This window comes from Corvus hawaiiensis, chromosome 10 (assembly GCF_020740725.1).
Source record: "Corvus hawaiiensis isolate bCorHaw1 chromosome 10, bCorHaw1.pri.cur, whole genome shotgun sequence".
In the NCBI taxonomy this organism is placed as follows: Eukaryota; Metazoa; Chordata; class Aves; order Passeriformes; family Corvidae; genus Corvus; species Corvus hawaiiensis.
The window spans coordinates 21,511,242-21,528,096 of NC_063222.1; the positions used below are offsets into that span (position 1 = coordinate 21,511,242).

Consider the following 16,855-nt stretch of genomic DNA (forward strand, 5'->3'; position numbering starts at 1 on the left):
CAAAGCCAAGATGCAGTGACTGAAATCACTACTCAAGCAATTTCCCAAATACCACCGTAGGAGTTGGCTCTCAGCGCTTTTCAGTTCTGTCTTTCATGGGATGAGGTGAAAGTGCTGACAAGGATGATGTCATTCCTACTCTGTGTTTTTGCTGTGAGACACCAACATAAGCACAGACATGAGGGACAAAAATTTCTGTGTGCTGCTGTGGACAGAAAAGCTGACAGCCAGTGAGGGGCTGTGACAGTGACAGCACAGGGCTACAGAAAAAGCAGGACTCTCTCCATGGACATGTGGGCTGCTCCAGAAAAACAAACAGAAGCCACAGCTTGCCTGCAGAAGGAAAGCTCTGTCAGAAAAACCAACTGTCTGCCCATGGCTTTATCCAGAACCTTCCACCAGGGAGCAAAAGGGAACAGACACTGAAACCCCGCTAACCCTTAGGTTAGGATGAAATTAATTGTGGGCTCTTGACACTGGTGTGTTTTGCTGGCAGATGTTAAGGTTAGGTTAGTCCTTTTTGCTCAAACACACTGACAAAGCAGCAGCAGGAAAATCCTTTAGCTGTGTGCTCCATAGAGAACCCAGACCAGGAACATAGCACTGCTATCCTAAAGCCAGACAGTGGGAGAAAAGCATCAGTACCAAATCAACATAAAAAACTGCTCAAAATCACTGGTAAAGACATCTGAAAACATAATCGCCCCCTCCAAACAGCTGTCAGTCATGCAGTAACTGTATGCAATAATTTTACAGCATTTGTCTTCCACCATGGCTGTCAGTGCTTCTCTTTTTCAGGTTAAGCTTGTAGGACACCTGAGGGACACAAAGGTGCTACTTCCCACTTCAGTGAGGGGGAGCAGAGGGTGGTAACTTGTCAGTTATCCAATACTGCCTCCCACAAACAGTCTGCAAAAGCTAGCAGGCACAGGAAATTCCTGGAAATTCTGAACAGAGCCCATTAGCTTGTACAGGGAGCCACTCTCCCACCTCTTCCAGTTGCCACAAGTGGTGTGAACAGTGTGTCTTGAGTTGCCATGGTCACAAAGGATATCTGTGATAGGAGAGAAATCAAAACAGATCATTAAGTTTAGACCTCAGAAGCCGAACCATCTCTACATTTCTTATCATTCAACACATCACATGTCCTCTACTTCTATGCCAAGAAGTGTCACTGAGCCCAGCAGCTTTACCTCTTACGTCTCCTCCAGCTGCTGGTCCTGTAATCCTGTGATAAAAAGTTGTCATCCCTCAGTCTTCTTTTTCAGCCTCCTCTTGCATCTACCAGAGTCCCAATAGTCACATTTCTATGTGAAGTCCTTACACATGAGGAAAACAGACTTCTCCTTTACTGAGCAGCAGAAGAAATTTCTAAGTGAGTATGAGGAATTACAGACTGTGATAAAGCAGAAATTTGGGGTGAAATGACAGCACTATTCCACACAAACATTGCCAAATCTTGTGATCAAAGAACATCAACAGGTCTAAAAGTTAAAAACAAACAAACCAATCTAACTTAAGACCTGTTTTCTATTTTTTGCCATGTTGTATAACCACTCAGGGCTCGAGGATTTTATTTTTTTAAATCCACAGACATGCCAGGAGTCACAAGAAATCGAGACTCTCACAAACCTCTCTGTTCCCTATGCAGGGTTTTTTCAAGTAAAACACCAAATGTTACCACAAAGAGTGAGAGGCAGCATCAAAAAACATTCTGTCTATTCCTCTTCAGTTCAGACAGGAATAAAGAAGCAAGAATCCACACAGTCACCAGATGTGAGAATATTTCTTTTTAATTTAAAACAGTTGCAACAATGTCATTCACAGCCTTTCTCATCTCAGACGAATACTCTCCAGAAAGTTAACAGTGCTTCAAGCAAACAACTCTGAATGGTGCAAAGTAAACCAGGACAGACATTTCCAGGATACAACAGTAAAACCACTGAAGAGTGAGTAGAAATCAGACACCAATCTCAGCCATTAAGGTAGGAAGGGCGACAGGGAAAACAATAAAATGTCCAGTTACATATTTTGCATAGACTTCCAATGTATGAAAACAGCAAAGAGGATAAAAATGGCTGCTGCCAGGATGGAGAACAACAGGAATCAATTGGAGAGGTTTCTAAAGAAATCTAATGAGTTCTGGATGCATCCACTCTCTGAATGTGTGTTGTGACCTGGTGGAGGCTGCCTGAGTCAAAAGAACTGGGCTGATGTTGGTTTCACTTACACCAAAGTCAGTCAGAGTTAATGGCACTGAACCCAGTAGAGTTACAAGTGATTGGAGTTCAGGAACATCTACATTTGTTTTAAAACCACAGCTCTGAATAAATTATTTTTTATCCTAATTATACTTTAGCTAGGAAGATTAAATAGGAGTTTGTGTCTACATGTGTTTTGGAGACTGGAGATTGTGTCTCAGAATGAGGAGTCTACTGGATCCAGCATGCTGCCAGGAATGAGAGCAGAAGAGGAAATCAAGGAAAAGTTGATTCGTTTTTCTTCCTTCCTATCTCCTAACCTAAATGTATTATACAAAAAAGTAAAAATAAGTCTGAGAAATAAGAGCATTATTTACTGCCAGCTCCTGGCTTGCCATAATTCTCAGGTTAGATTGTCTCAAATAGCTCACAGTGATTCTTTTTCCTCCATTCCTTTTTATCAAGAAGCTCCCAGCTCACCAAGCCCGCAGCAGCTCCTCCAGCACCCAGACACAGGGAGTGTGCCCAGGCTGTGCCCTCAGACCTGGCCTGGCACGATTCAGCACATTCAGATTGTAGCAGGCACAGCCTGGAAGATCAGTCTTCTCTTCAGTACAGTCTGTTTGAGTGGGCTTCTGCAATGCTGAAGTTTAAAAAAAACCAAAACCCACCAAAACTCCTCTCCCCCACATTAGGCTGAGGAGTCAGGATTTAACATCCTGCTTCTCCAGGTTCATGATGCTCTTCACATAAAACCCATCACAAAAGGGAGACGACTTAACCAGTCACTTGAAAAAAGGAGGGAGGTCACTGTTTTGGGAGAGAATAAAGTAGTTCCTCAAGCACCTGACTGAAGAACTTCTAACATATTTTTAACTGCTAAATTTTAGAAAACCTGTAATCCTTTCCCTAAACTGCTCCCTGCACTCCTGACTAACTTTGGTTTGGGCAGGCAAAACACAGAAGTGATGAACAGAAAAGAACTCCAGGATCTGAGCTGCTCCAATTCACTCACCACAGCCAGCCAAGGGCCCTCCCCTTTCAACCACCACTTCCAGTTTATCACCTTCCAAGTGTGCCTCCCGAGACCAGGCAGCCCCACCACTGGGATGCACCAATTAGTTTGTGAGATTCCAGCTCCATCCTTGATCCTAGGAGACCACCATGCTTCCAGCTGGATAATGAACACGGCAGTTACTCTGTTGGCCTTTATTTACCCAACATTTCTAAATAAAAAGGCGGCAGCCACCAGATCTTGGTAGTTTATAAATAGCCCTTAAAGTTCACGAGGCAAGGGGGAAGCTGTTGTGTTGAATTTCCTTGGAATATACTTGGGAATTTAAAAAAAAATTTAAAAACTAAAGGAAGGGGGTAAAAAAAGGCCTTTTCTCCTTTTTCTACTGCCAGAATTTAAAAAACCACAGATATATAGAAGTTTTGCTCTTTCACTTTAAATAGAAGATGTATCACTGCATAATTCGCTGATCCCATTTTCAAACCTGCCACTTTCTGGTGAAGTCCTCAAATATTCAAATTCTGGAAGAAGGAAAGAAATTACTGGCAGCTTTTATTTCATCCAGAACTAGTGGCTCAATAATTACAAGGCAGCTGAATCTCACAGGGGCCACTTATTAATGTTCTAGGACACTGCACTAATGTGTCAATAAGAGCACTAAGTGCAGGGAGCTTTCCCAGCAAGTACACACCTTTACACTCTACAGAATTATTGCACTGGAATTTCTCTCACAATATTTTAAGATCAAAACCTGATTAAAATATCAACAGTGTTTTCTGGCTCTGTGTGAGGCTTTATGACCAGAGGGAGGATTATTTTTCCCCAGACACTGCGAAAAACTAAAATGCCCTTCTCGTAACCAGGTGTTTGATTTGGGTTCTCTTCTGTAGTGTGGAGCTGCCTGAATTTTGCTATTAAACTTGCAGGCACTAACTGCATAGAAAATGTAATGACACCACTCTGGCTCTTCTGCACTCTGCAAAAAGGGATTTTTTTTTTTTTTTGACTGCTGCAATTTATTTTGAAGGCTTGGTAACATTGTACAAGGCAACTCCAGCAACAGCTCCTAAGCAGTGTCCAAAACTCTGAACCTTTGGGTTTGTTCTTTTTTCAGAATCATGAAAGGTTTTGCACTCACCATTGTAATTTTTCTACAATGAGTGTTTTCAAATATAATTTTAAAATCCACATATGTATTCTCACCTGTGGAAAACACTTAAATAACACCAAAAAAAAAAAAAAAAGACAGGAAAGGCCAGCCCCTGCCTACCCACCCCATCATCCCTGCCAGAGATATCAAACACCTTTTAGAAGGTGTCTGTTGAAAAGATCAGATTATTGGTGCATTTGCAAGTTTAAAGAAACTGGAAATACCAGTTCAAGGGGTTTTTTTGTTGTTTGTTTTTTGTTCTTGTTGGTTGTTGGTGTTTTGGTTTGGTTTTTTAAGGGAGGGAGAGAGGGGTAAGTCAATAAATCAGCAAATTTACTAAGCAATTTCCTCCACTCAGATATGAAAGTATTTAAGCAATCTTTAGCAGAAAGCAGGATTGCACCGTGAGTACTTTGTCAGGAAGTTGATTTCAGATGGCATATGAGTGGTCTAGATACAAATTTCCCTGACATAAATATAATGGGACATTAAATCCTTCTTTGCCACCCCCATAAGAAAACAAAATTTAAATAATACCCTTGCCTTTCCTGAGGGTGTGCATTTAATTTCATAGTCAGAAATTCTGCTGCTTTTAGCCATCTGTAATCCTGAATCTGTTGGAAGAACTTGCAAAATAAACATTCAAGTAAAGATGAAGAGACCTTTGTCTGCAAAAACAAAATTTCTCTTTGGCAAAAAATGTACAGGGCACTGACAGGAGATTGCTCCTGTCTCCATTAGTCTCTCAGGCTTATGCATGGAAAAGTGAAATCAAGACACTGTACCACTGAATTCCAACAGATACAACTTCAGCTGCCTTTTCTCACTGCGCTGAAAATAATCTCTGAAACAAGACATTCTGCTTTGAAGAACAGCCACAAACCCCCTCCTTTCAAATGATTTCTCTGAGTGGTCTGGACTCTGGATGGAAACACTGGCTCCCAAAGACACAAAGATTTGTTTGTGGTCTTCAAAGGATGCACGGACAGAACAGGCAGGAGCTGGGCTGAACTGGGCTATTTTTGCTCAACACTGAAGCTTCCATATTCTCCACACACTAGCTGCAAACTCCACCAGAAATCCATGTGGCCTGTAAGGTGTATAAATTTAAAACAATGTCCTATAGAGCACCTAATAGAAATCTTCCGTCTAACACTTAAGGCGGCATCAAATGATTGTTTTTAAATACACTATAAACATCCCATGTTTTCCTTTGCTTTTTGGCAGTCCAAGGGTTAGGGGTCTTTTGTTGGGTTTAGATTTTTATTGTACGCTTTTTTGGGCAGGTTAAAAAGGCTTATGGCTTCTTAAGGCCAGGTGATAGATTTGAGGCCTAACTTGGTATCCTGTGGTAAAAGTAAATGTAGCCCAGGTCTTTGGGAGGTCGTTCTGAGGCACAGACTCTAAGGTCGTTGTAGATCACCCATCTGAAAGGAAAACAGGACTGATTACATTCCATGTGTATAAAAATCATCACAGGTTCTCAGACCCAAACTTCAAAGAGCTTAAAATCTAAAATTAGGCACTGCAACAAGAACAAAGGATCAGAGAAACAGCCGAACCAGGTTTACTGGCAGAGTCAGGAATTGAAAAGGAGGAGGGATGTGCAGAGGCATGTGTAGTTACAGCCCAAATGAAGGAAAATCAGGGATTCCCAATGTCAAATAATGTGAGCATATAAAACATCACAGCCAAGATCAGCACCACAGTACCAGCAACACCAGTATCAGCCCATAGTCCCACAGGTTTCTATTGATGGGCAACAAAGGGAAGTTGGGGAGAGCTCAGACAAACTACGGCAGATACAGAACCAATGCCCCAAACTGAGCAGAGATTTGGAATGGCAAGCACAGGAGAGCCAGTGGTACATTTCACCACAGACTTCAGTGGGATCAGAACTGACTCATCATATCTGTGACAATTTTCATTTTTTTGGTGGGAAACCTACAGATGGCAACAGCCTGTGTTGTCTGCCATGAGCATGCCCTGCTCTGTACAGATGCTTCAAATCAAACATTTGCTCATGCCATGTGTCTCTCTCAGCTGCACTCACCTTCCTTCCTTTCTGAGATGACAAACGTAGTGGCCACTCATTGTGGATGTTCCCATGTGGCTGATGAACCCAAACAGCTCATATCCTGTTTTAAGAAACATAAATGGCACCCTGAGTCCTTTACTGCTAACACTGCAATATGACTCCAGGGGAAATGTTCTTTCTAATACTGGAGAAGCAGCTAAGCACTCCTAGCTCAGACTCTGCATCCCCAAACTCAGTTTCTGTTAACACTGCAGCATGTTCCAAATTTAACTAGTGGTCAGATTCACTGTCAAACATCAAATCAATCCAAATCAAACTCACACAGACCTGTGCACATACAGCAGGGCTGTGATCACAGCCCCTACTAGGAAAAAACTAGCAGATTCATTCCCAATTCACAGAGAGCACCACAGAAAGTGCCAAACAGGGAGTTCATTCTGCACACAAATTAGCTATGCCTATACGTGTGATCACAGACCCCCTATAAATCAAGACAACCCAGAAGTTTGTATTTCAGCAGCCCATAAAAGAGAGGACAGGAAAGAAAGCTCTTCCTTTAACACAAGGACAATTTTTGTGCTTAAAGTCTCTGGAGAACTCAGCACTGGTTCTTGATCCCCACCCATTCATGCCATTCACCCAAATTAGCACTAAAAGGAAAAGGGTACCTTCTTTCACGATATTGCATAAGGACGTGGGCCTGGATTTTGGTGGAGAGGGCTTTCTGGAGCTATTTTACAGAATCATGTTGATTATCAGGATTTCAGGCTCTCAGTAAAGGGTCTCAGTCTATAAAGGCTAAGTACCACAAAAAATAATTATTCCAAGTTTGGGGCTTTTGTTAACCTAACGATAATCAATGTTTCCCATGTCTCCAAAAGACTTAAGGTTGGTATTTTTAATGTAACAGTAGCAACCACAGACAGAGAAATCAAATTGTCTGTTAATTTTTTGCCTAAGACCTTTACATTCAAGATCAGAGGTATAAGTTTAGAACATACTACAGTCATTAGAACTGGGCACCAAAGACCCTTCAAAAAGCTTTCTGATATCCTTAGCACCGCCACCGAGCTTTGTACTCCAGTGCTGATACCCCCAGGAGGTTCTTTGCCTACTTCTCAACTTTGCCTGCTGTACATTAGCCCCATCTTGTGGTTTATTTAGCAGCAGTATGACAGAGAATCTCAACCAAAAAAAACAAAACACGCAGACAGTGACTATACCTGTCGTATTGTGAATAAGGAACTTGGTTAAAGGGATTATCAAACTGCCCAGCAGACCAGAGGAGGACAGAAACTCAGGTGGTCTGTAACAGCAGTGTTGTCTTTAGGATGCTCAGCCTCTGAAAATTTAAACATTCTAGCTTTTCTTTGTCTTTTTATCTTATAGCAACAGAACAAAAAGTAAACCTAGGCCAGGAGAGGCTTATATGCTCTAGTAGCAAGGAACTTTGGACTTGGGTTATTCAGTGAGTCCAAGGAAAGAGTTTCCTGAGCAAACATGGCCCACAGAACTCAGCAGCCCACAGAGCTGGATTCAGCCCCAGAAAGAAGACTGGAAGTAAATTGTCTGGATCATATCCAAGAAACCCCACAATAACTACTTTCTAAACAGGAAGGAGCTCTATGAATGTGGTGGGTATGACGCAACAAAATGACAACCAGGTCTAAGCTGAAGCAGAACTTACTTCCAGGCCCATCTTTGATCCTGGGTCCCTCTGACCCTGTCTCTGCAAGGATATTGGCATTAGCATTGTTCTCCATATCCATCGTGTCCAAAGCAGGGTCACTCTCTTCCTCAGGGTCAGGGTGGCTGAAGATCCACTCCAGTGCACGCTCCAAGTTATTGTTCTGCCAGTCAAACAATCAAAAGGGCAGCTTTTAATATACTCTCTATCATCATGTTTCCACTCATCAGCCTTTGAACAGTGTAAGGATCGTGTTAACAGCATTTAAAACTTGTAAGATACCTCTGTCTCCCTGGAAAATAGTATTCAGCAAACAGACTGCAAAAGCTTGACAGATGGAAAAGAAATAATCCCACAGCTAAGGCCCACTGCCTCATGTTCTCATCTTGCAGACACACAGTATCTAAGCATCCAGGTTATTTTTCAACAGGTAGTAAAAGCAGGCAAGTTTTCTTCACTGTCTTCCACACTTCAACATTCCAGTGAAACACACAAACCACGTTCCCCAACCCAGAGAAGTCAGGCATCCCACACTTTGCCAGGATAGTTCCAGGCCCATCATCCACTAACTGGATTTTTAGACACATTTCCAAGGCATCTGAGCACATGCATGCACAAAGCACAGAACATGAAACAAAACCCCAGTGCTACCAATAACCCACAAACTCACTGTTGCCTTCAGTGCCTGAATCGCTAGATTCCTTTGGAATCCCATGGAAATGATAATTGCAACCATCTCTTCAGGAGGCTGGTTATCTAGCCCTACAGCTCCTAAAGCAGCTGCCCCACTGGAAGCAACTTCTCCAAATGCAGGTATGACCAATGGCTCAGCAAAGTCTGGAACAAACAAACATTCATCAGTTCCTTCTTTTGCCTCACTGAACTGGAAAGTCAAAAACAAACACAAACAAACAACACACACACCTGAAAAGCAGTCCTGAAATCAACATAAGTTCATTTCACTGGCATCTAAATTCAGACTTAGATGTGTGAAAAGCCTTAAAAACAACAAAATGAATGGGCACTCTACAAAATATACAGGTCCACATGCTCATACTGAGCAGACTGGAATAACTTGGCATGTTGCAGAAGTGAAACTGCAGGAAAGCAGCAAAGATTGGTATGGAAGCAATGACAGAACCAGGATAATAGACAACCCAGTGCATGGACGTAAAATGAACTGACTCCATATCTGAAAATGTCAGCTAAGTCCAAGTGAAACTCATTCCCCATTTACACAAGCAACACAAATGCCCATGGTGAAGCATGAATTCAACCAAATCTGGAGTTTTCTGGCAAGGAAGTACTCAGGTGCACTCAGTGCTGAATCATGAGTCCAAACGTCGCATGGATGAAAACACAGGAAGTGGAGAACATCTAGCAGCCCTGTCCATCACTAGACAGCCCAAGTATGGCATGAATGCTCCAGCCTGAGCTAGAGAAGGCTGATATGGAAGAAAAGCATCCAGACCACAGGATTCTTTGTACTTACACTTGGTCCCAAGTCAGCTTCCCCCTTAGCAGCACGGACCTAGCCAAAGGGTGGAAACAGAGCTGGCCCACACCAGTGGTGAGGACAGGACTTCTGGTGTAGCTTAGTTTGTTGTCTTCTTCTAGGCAGAGGATACCACATAATGGTCAAGATCTGCACATCCCAGGAGCAGCTTAGGAAAATTCACTCACACCTCCAGGTTTCCCAGGTGGGGAAGGGGGGGCCGTTGTTTCTCTGTCACACATTATAAAATTTCTACTGACTGCCAAAATCCACAACCAGGAGCTGAGTTTAACTTACACCTTCCAGTCACTGACCTGGTTCTTCCATGTGTGCAATGATCCAGTTGAAAGCAACTTCAGCACCCAGGTTGCCCGTGTAGTACACAGCCTTCCGACATGCTTCCAAAGGAAAGCCCATCTCTGCCAGCTGCATAACTGAGGACTCATCAATATCTAGGGCTACAAGAAAGGACCTTCTAAAATATGAAAGTCGAATTTCATCCATTGTATAATATTTTTTATTGTTACTCATGGTGCCATATATTACAGTACATATTGCTTGGATTTGGTTTAGTACTTCAATAAACCCACAGTCATCAGAAAACAGCCTTGTACAAACCATTACAGTAGTTGTTCTGGACTTACTGATAATCTTTTGTCTTAGTAGAGACATAGATGCCCACATATGTCATTAAGTCTTGATGAATTTCTATGGGACTTTATTTATTTTAAAAAACCTCAGCAGTGGATTTCAAGGGGTAAGGAAGTCAGGTGCTGAGCTCAGCTGGAGATGGCAGCCAAAACCAAGCATCTCTCAGAGGCAGGATCTTGCAGGTTTGAGAAACAACAGCTGCCAGATCTGGCAGCCTCTGAATGACAGTGTCTGACAGCTTTACATGAGGTCAGAGTCCAGAGGGAGCCAGGATCAAGTGGTTGTGACCCCCAGAACTGCAAGAACCTCCTGAGGAGCAGCAGGTAGAGGAGCAGCTCATATTCTGGCTACACTGACTCCTTAAGAGAGTCCTGCACACATGGAAGTAAACATTGAACAAGCACTGAAATCAGCTTTTGTTTGTGAGCATGCAGGGTAAGGCTTCCTGCATCTCTGTGAGGACAGAGAAGCCATTAGCTAAGCAAAAGCATAACAATATTTTAAGCAGTAGAAAAATGAGATACGTACACTCCACGAAATGGTTCGTCATGCGATCTGAAAATTAACAATGAAAAAAAACAGGACTTCTATGAAGGTTAAGTAGATCCATATGGGTAAAACAATTCCATATTTTTAAACTCACAGAAATATTTGACCTCATGGAGACAGGGCAGTTTCATCCTTACTTCCCTGATGTTTTTGCCATGAATTAGAGCAGGGATGTTTCTGCTCAGTAGTTTTTTTCCATAACTCAGCTCAGAGCAAAGTGTCACTGGTACTATAAACCAGTAGGAAATAAAGCTGATGGCTGACCTAAGCAAGAATCTGTTAAAAATAAAGTACCATCATCCATGCATTTACACTAAAACTAGGTCAGTCCATTCAGCAAGACAGTAAGAAGGAACAGGCCTTTGTGAGGAACTTATATAGATAAGGGATGAAATTAAAACCTTTAGAGAATTGAATTCTGTCATGTCCTTGCTCTGCACACAATTTCAGGTAGTAGCTGTCTTTCACATGCATACAGCATGGTATTATGCCACCACTATCATAAATATCCAAGCAAATGGGGCAATCATGTCATGAGAGCAGTTGCATTACTGGCTTCATATTAAATACTGAGGCAGTCAAACTTCAGTCATCTGGAGGAAAGTGTAACCACCTGGGTCTAAGGTCACACCATAAAAACATGATTTTACTTGCTACAAACCATTTTATTCTCCAGGGAAACCCAGGGAATAAAGAAGGAGGATATTTAATATTCTTTTTTCTGAACTTTAGCATAAAAAGACCAGTACTTGAGGAAAAGAAAACGCAGCATAGCATGTTAATCACTCCTCTTTCTTTCTGCTCTACAAATACTATAGTCAGCTGTTTGCCATCATCTCCTTGAGACAGAGCTTTTTTCAATGGGCTGTGCAGCCCATGTACATGCAAAGAGGACTGTGCATGCAGGCACAGCTGCTAGGGCCTAACAATTCTTGTATTTTAAAAATGAATAAAATTTAGAGTCTTACTCAATGCCTGGAAAGCTGTTATCTTAAACTGTAGTCTTTTGTGTCTTAAGTATTGTTGTACAGGGCTGGACCTGGGAAGTGCACAGTGACTTTACTGCAAGGGAGTCATGGGCACGCACTGAAGGTTCAAGGAGAGAGTCAAGGACAACATCAACTATCAAACCTCTTAGGGAAAGGTGTCCCTACCCATGGCAAGGGGGTTGGAACTAGATGATCTTTAAGATCCCTTCCAACCCAAAACAGTCTGTGATTCTACAATAAATCCCGAAAACAGAAAAGCTGGAAGAACTAGGGTTGTCCAGTAGGGAGAAAAAAAGGCTGTGGGGTGTTGTAGAATCTTCAATTACAGAAATACAGAGCTGGTTTTTTGTTCATAGCTCCAAATGGTGAAGATTAAAGATGATCCCTGTGTGCTAAGAGGAAAGGGGAGAATAAGTCAGTAAATACCTTTTGGGTCATCAGGAATGACAATGGGAGGAGCAATGTCTGGGAGTTCCTCTTCTCCTGGCTGGAGCCCCCTGGCCCGAAGGTGGCTGATATCCAGGAAATCTGGCATGTCTATAGAAACATCTACAAAAGCAGAGAAATGAGCTAAGCTTCTGCAGCCAGCAAAACAACCTTATGGTGCAACCTACCCCTTCAGAGAGGGAACTCTGGTACTCAAGGTACAGGAACAGCAAAAGAGTTCTTGGTGAAATTTGGAACGCTAAAGCACAATTTAACTAGCTCAGATGACATGAAACTGTGTTTTTGCTGCACAGACCTGATGGATTGGTTTACTTTGTCACAAAGGGAAAGAAGATTCAATTAGGATCTTCACAGTACAACCTTAAAGACTTGAGTCAGGTCCTCATTATAGTGTGCACATCTTATTGATTATCTTGGCTAGAAAGGAAAATAAAACAAGTACCTACCAAGCTTTTTGGGTATCCAGTCAAGGCCAAAAGTGAATTTCTTTATCTGCACCACTAAGTACTCAGGAAACGAAGCAAAACGGGAAGTCCTGGGACGAACAAGAAACACAACTCATTGAAATCAGGCAACACAATCCCCAGCAGCACAGGTCTCAGTACCTCATGCACACTGAGTGAGATGTTGACACACAGGATCCAACCCTACAAGCATTTAAAGTTCAAGCTCTCAACTACCAGACTGCATCAACTCTTGGAGTCTGACCACTGAGAACAACTTATTTCCTGCTCAACTCATCATTACAACTCTTGCAAGGCATGATCTGCACATCACATTGATGAACCCTATCACTAATGTGATGCCAGAGCTCTGTGGCATTTGTGTGTTTCTCTCTGCACCATGTCCAGGCAACAAGATAAGCAAAGTTTCTAACGGGCGGCCAGACACACACTTACTTAACTCCTGCAGATTTTGCTTGAAGGGCACTGCTCCAAAAATCCTCTACATTGTTTGGTTCAGAAAAGGCCTGCAGACATGCACTAAATGGGATCTTGGCACGGACCAGCTCTGGCAGAGGTCTCCTTGCAGCTTCTGCTTCTCGCCTCTTCAATTCATAGGCAATTAATTCATCTGAGAAATACACACAACACTAGCTAATGAACATTGTCATGGTTATATGTTCCTCAGCAGGCCTATTTTTGCAAGTTTTAGAAATGCAAAAATCTACTTAGCAATGAAAGGTTTACATGCTTTTAACTAGACATCAAATCTTTTTGTCTGCACTGGGGTCAGGAGCTACACTTAGAACATCTCTGTTTGAAGGTTTTTGTTCATGGTGAAAAGGCAGAACTAGAAATACCAGGCAACAGGCAATGAAAACTTTGCCATGACAGCCAAAATTCTGTGTGAACAGTAACACCACCTACCCACTTTATCAGAGCTCAATCTGAGTTGGAAAGTTATTGCTGTCTATCTGTGTCATCTGACTTTTTAGACAGGCCAAGATTATGTATGATCTTGTCTTGACACTGGCAAGCTGAGCAGTGCCATATGGTAAATTCACAAACTAATCTGTCTCCTGAGTCATTACCTGGAAATAACATGTTCTTTTATAAGCAACAGAGTCATCACTGAAACTGGTGAACAAAGAATGCAAAGTTCTCCTAAACTTCTTGTTCAATGTAAGGAGTTGTGGGCTAGGTAAAAAGTAGGTAGAAATTCTCTGCCTTGTGGGATTTCATCTTGTGGGATTTCATAGGATCTCATCAAACAAGCAAAATAGATCCTTCTGGTTTTATGTCGCTGTTGTACCGGGGACGGCGAGAAGACTGACACAGAGTTCAAGTCCAGGATAAAATGGGACTATTTAATTAATTACAATCTCATTTATACAACTTGGTTTACAAGAATGTCTAAGGCTATTGGTCACTTGACCATCCAGCTCTCAGAGTGATTGGCTGAATGCTATGACACCCATTTCAAAATATTTTCTTCAGTGTACCATAACAAGACTGTGCATAACAAGTTTGCACCAGTGAGATAAAGTCTCGGTTTACGAAAACCTCTACACTGTTTTCAGCTAGCTTGCGTGAGAAAGGAAAACTTCACAGCATGCTGGAAAGCTGGAAAATTTCTCTGCTGAAAGCTTTTCAGTATCCACAGTTTTAAAATATTTTAAATGTTCAGATTATGTAGGAAATCAGAGGCACATCTCCCTTCGTGTTTCTGCGATGTCCCATTCACTTCTATCTCAAGCATACATTTATTATGCTACTCCAAAAGGCTCTTCACCACTGATTGCAGGGCAACCACAACTTGTCAGTGCCTCCCTCCTGCTCCAAGTCTTCAAACCTCCTGGACCATTTTCTCCTTCAAAAATAAGTGTGCTTTTCACAGGCATGAAAAAACACTCCTGTTTATTAAATCAACATCCAACACTGCATCCTCTGTTCCTCCTCCCATAAAGCCCAGAACATCCAAATTCTGTGTTTTGGATTTATAGATGACAAACTATCTTATACCCTGTTCTCTATCACCATATTAGATCTTATAATCTGCTGCTAAAGAACAGAAAGTAGATTTGGGGTTTTGGTAGTTTTGTTTTGCTTTTTTTTGGGTGTGTTTTTAAAAGATATTCATTAGTATGTTCGGTTCCTTTTTTACAATGAAGAAGTTTTCACAAACTGTTTCACTGTCCAGGACAAAGCAGATTCAGTGCTGGTGGGGATCTCTGGGCACAGTGTGGCACATTCCCGGGTCAAACAGAGCAGTTTGTTCCTTTACCTTTGTTTGTTGCTGCCTCCATGGCCACAGGTAACTGCATGATGTAGTCCACCCTCTCCGTGTAGCGCACCTTCCTGGACTGGCAGCACTGCGTGCGCTCCTCCACCAGGAACCGGAAAACATCACTGGGGTTTTCTGAACCCACAGGGTTCCTCTGGAAGGAATATTAGACCAAATCACTTCTGTGGCGATCATCAAAATGGTCAGAAAACCCCAAGGCTGCTGGTTGTTTTAAGGCAAGCACGAAGATACTGATCTGGCAGCTTGGCTCACACTGGACTGGATGCAGAGCTGTGGCACTCAATAGAGAGAAAACCACTGAAGTCCACAATTTCTGCATCCACAGCAGCATCTTTCTACACACAGGAACTTGCAGGCTATGTACCCAAAGAACGTGACTGAGTGAAGGCAAACAGAAGAAGGTAGGAAGGTGGCAAGTTACAGTAAAGACAGAAAGCTCAGATAAATAACATGGAGCATCCTCTCAGCAAACAGAGGAGCTCCTACCCCTCTGAATATGTACTGAAACAGAACAAGCAACTTGTAGTCCATTATCTAGATGGGAATGTCATGCAAATAATATACCTCCTCTTTGTTGTTCATGTTAATGTCTGTTATCAGGCAAGAAACAGAAAAGTGTCTTCTAACCACCCTATAATCAGTACATGCATTTAGGTATGTGGAACATTATGCATACAAATGTGAGTAACTTCATCTAGAGACTGAACACATGAATAAACACCCTCGATTCTTGGGGAAAATGGGAAAACGAGGGAGGAAGGGTAGACAAGAAATGCTTTACATCAAAACTGCATGTATTTGTATATTTCTTTTCAGAAAGACAGCATTAAAATTCACAGTATGATTCCTTTACACACAGCACTGAGCTGGAGCTTGGTGGAACTAAAGCTTTGTACAGGAATACTCAACTGACAAATAGCCACTCTGCTTTCAGCAGGGAAATCCCTCCTTCCATGATTCAATACCATACAGCTGGGATTTGTAAAACAGCTGGACAGGGTAATTAATTTGCTCCCAACAATTCTATATATTTGGAACAATAACAATAATAATCATAATACCCAATCCATTAATATTCCATGACAGACTGTAATATGGTAAACAAGAACAGCAATTTAAAAGGTCACATATGTTTATAAAACTTATAGCCTGTACAGTGATGCTTGACCTCTTTATATTTTTTAGCAGCAGCACTGGCCCTGTTCATGGTCATGAAAGAGTCTGAAGTAAAGAAGAGGAAGAATTTAAAAAGCAAATGTTTCTAAAACAAAATACATTTAAATTAGTCCCATCTTCTACGTATCTAAGGCTAAAAATAGTGCAAGTAAAAAATGAGCTGCTCATGTAACAGTTTTGCCTTCATTGTCTAATATAACCAGAAAAAGAAGCAGTAATTCAGATTTTCTCACCTCTACTAGATTTATAAGATGTAGGAAAAATTCCTGTGCGTCTTGTTGTCTATTAGAAGAAAATTCTGGGTGGCCTTTGCTTATAAAAGCCTTGAACATTCGGGGAGATATTCCATTGTGTTGAGGCTAAATAAAAGAGAGAAAAGCTTTTACAAAGGGATTTTTATTCAATCATGGACCAAATATCTCAAAGTTACTCCACTAGATCTATCCGTGGCCCATTTCTGGCACTGGAGGAATGATAGGTTCCATTTCACCTAGTTTCCCGTTGTAATAAAAATGGGAAGAGTCCTGAAACATGATTTGGGTGGTTTAAAATATGTTTTATGGCTTAGTTCCTACAGCACTCACTCTACCTGTCCTTTGGCATTTGGCATTTTAAAGAGATTACTGGAGATTTTTAAAGGCTAGTAGTTTTCAGAAAGGCTGAAAACCTACATTGTTTCATAACATTTGATATTGCTTTCAGAACCCTG

General features: G+C 41.8%; 1 protein-coding gene across 3 annotated transcripts in view; it reads right to left on the reverse strand.

The window, feature by feature from the left end:
* Positions 1-1,770: 1,770 nt before the first annotated feature.
* The window catches only part of USP13 (ubiquitin specific peptidase 13), a 50,200-nt gene continuing 35,115 nt past the window's right edge, over positions 1,771-16,855 (reverse strand). Inside the window, exons 11-21 of one of the 3 annotated variants that reach the window (XM_048314823.1) lie at positions 16,380-16,505; positions 14,950-15,103; positions 13,122-13,296; positions 12,669-12,757; positions 12,202-12,324; positions 10,766-10,792; positions 9,901-10,044; positions 8,762-8,928; positions 8,092-8,254; positions 6,420-6,504; positions 1,771-5,793 (exon numbers count right to left, since the gene is read on the reverse strand). In XM_048314823.1, coding sequence (XP_048170780.1) covers positions 5,700-5,793; positions 6,420-6,504; positions 8,092-8,254; positions 8,762-8,928; positions 9,901-10,044; positions 10,766-10,792; positions 12,202-12,324; positions 12,669-12,757; positions 13,122-13,296; positions 14,950-15,103; positions 16,380-16,505 — 1,347 coding nt within the window. In that variant the 3' untranslated portion in view covers positions 1,771-5,699. Of the gene's footprint in view, positions 5,794-6,419; positions 6,505-8,091; positions 8,255-8,761; positions 8,929-9,583; positions 9,818-9,900; positions 10,045-10,765; positions 10,793-12,201; positions 12,325-12,668; positions 12,758-13,121; positions 13,297-14,949; positions 15,104-16,379; positions 16,506-16,855 lie in introns of those variants that run through there. The other 2 variants (XM_048314824.1, XR_007205815.1) reach the window with 2 other exon arrangements.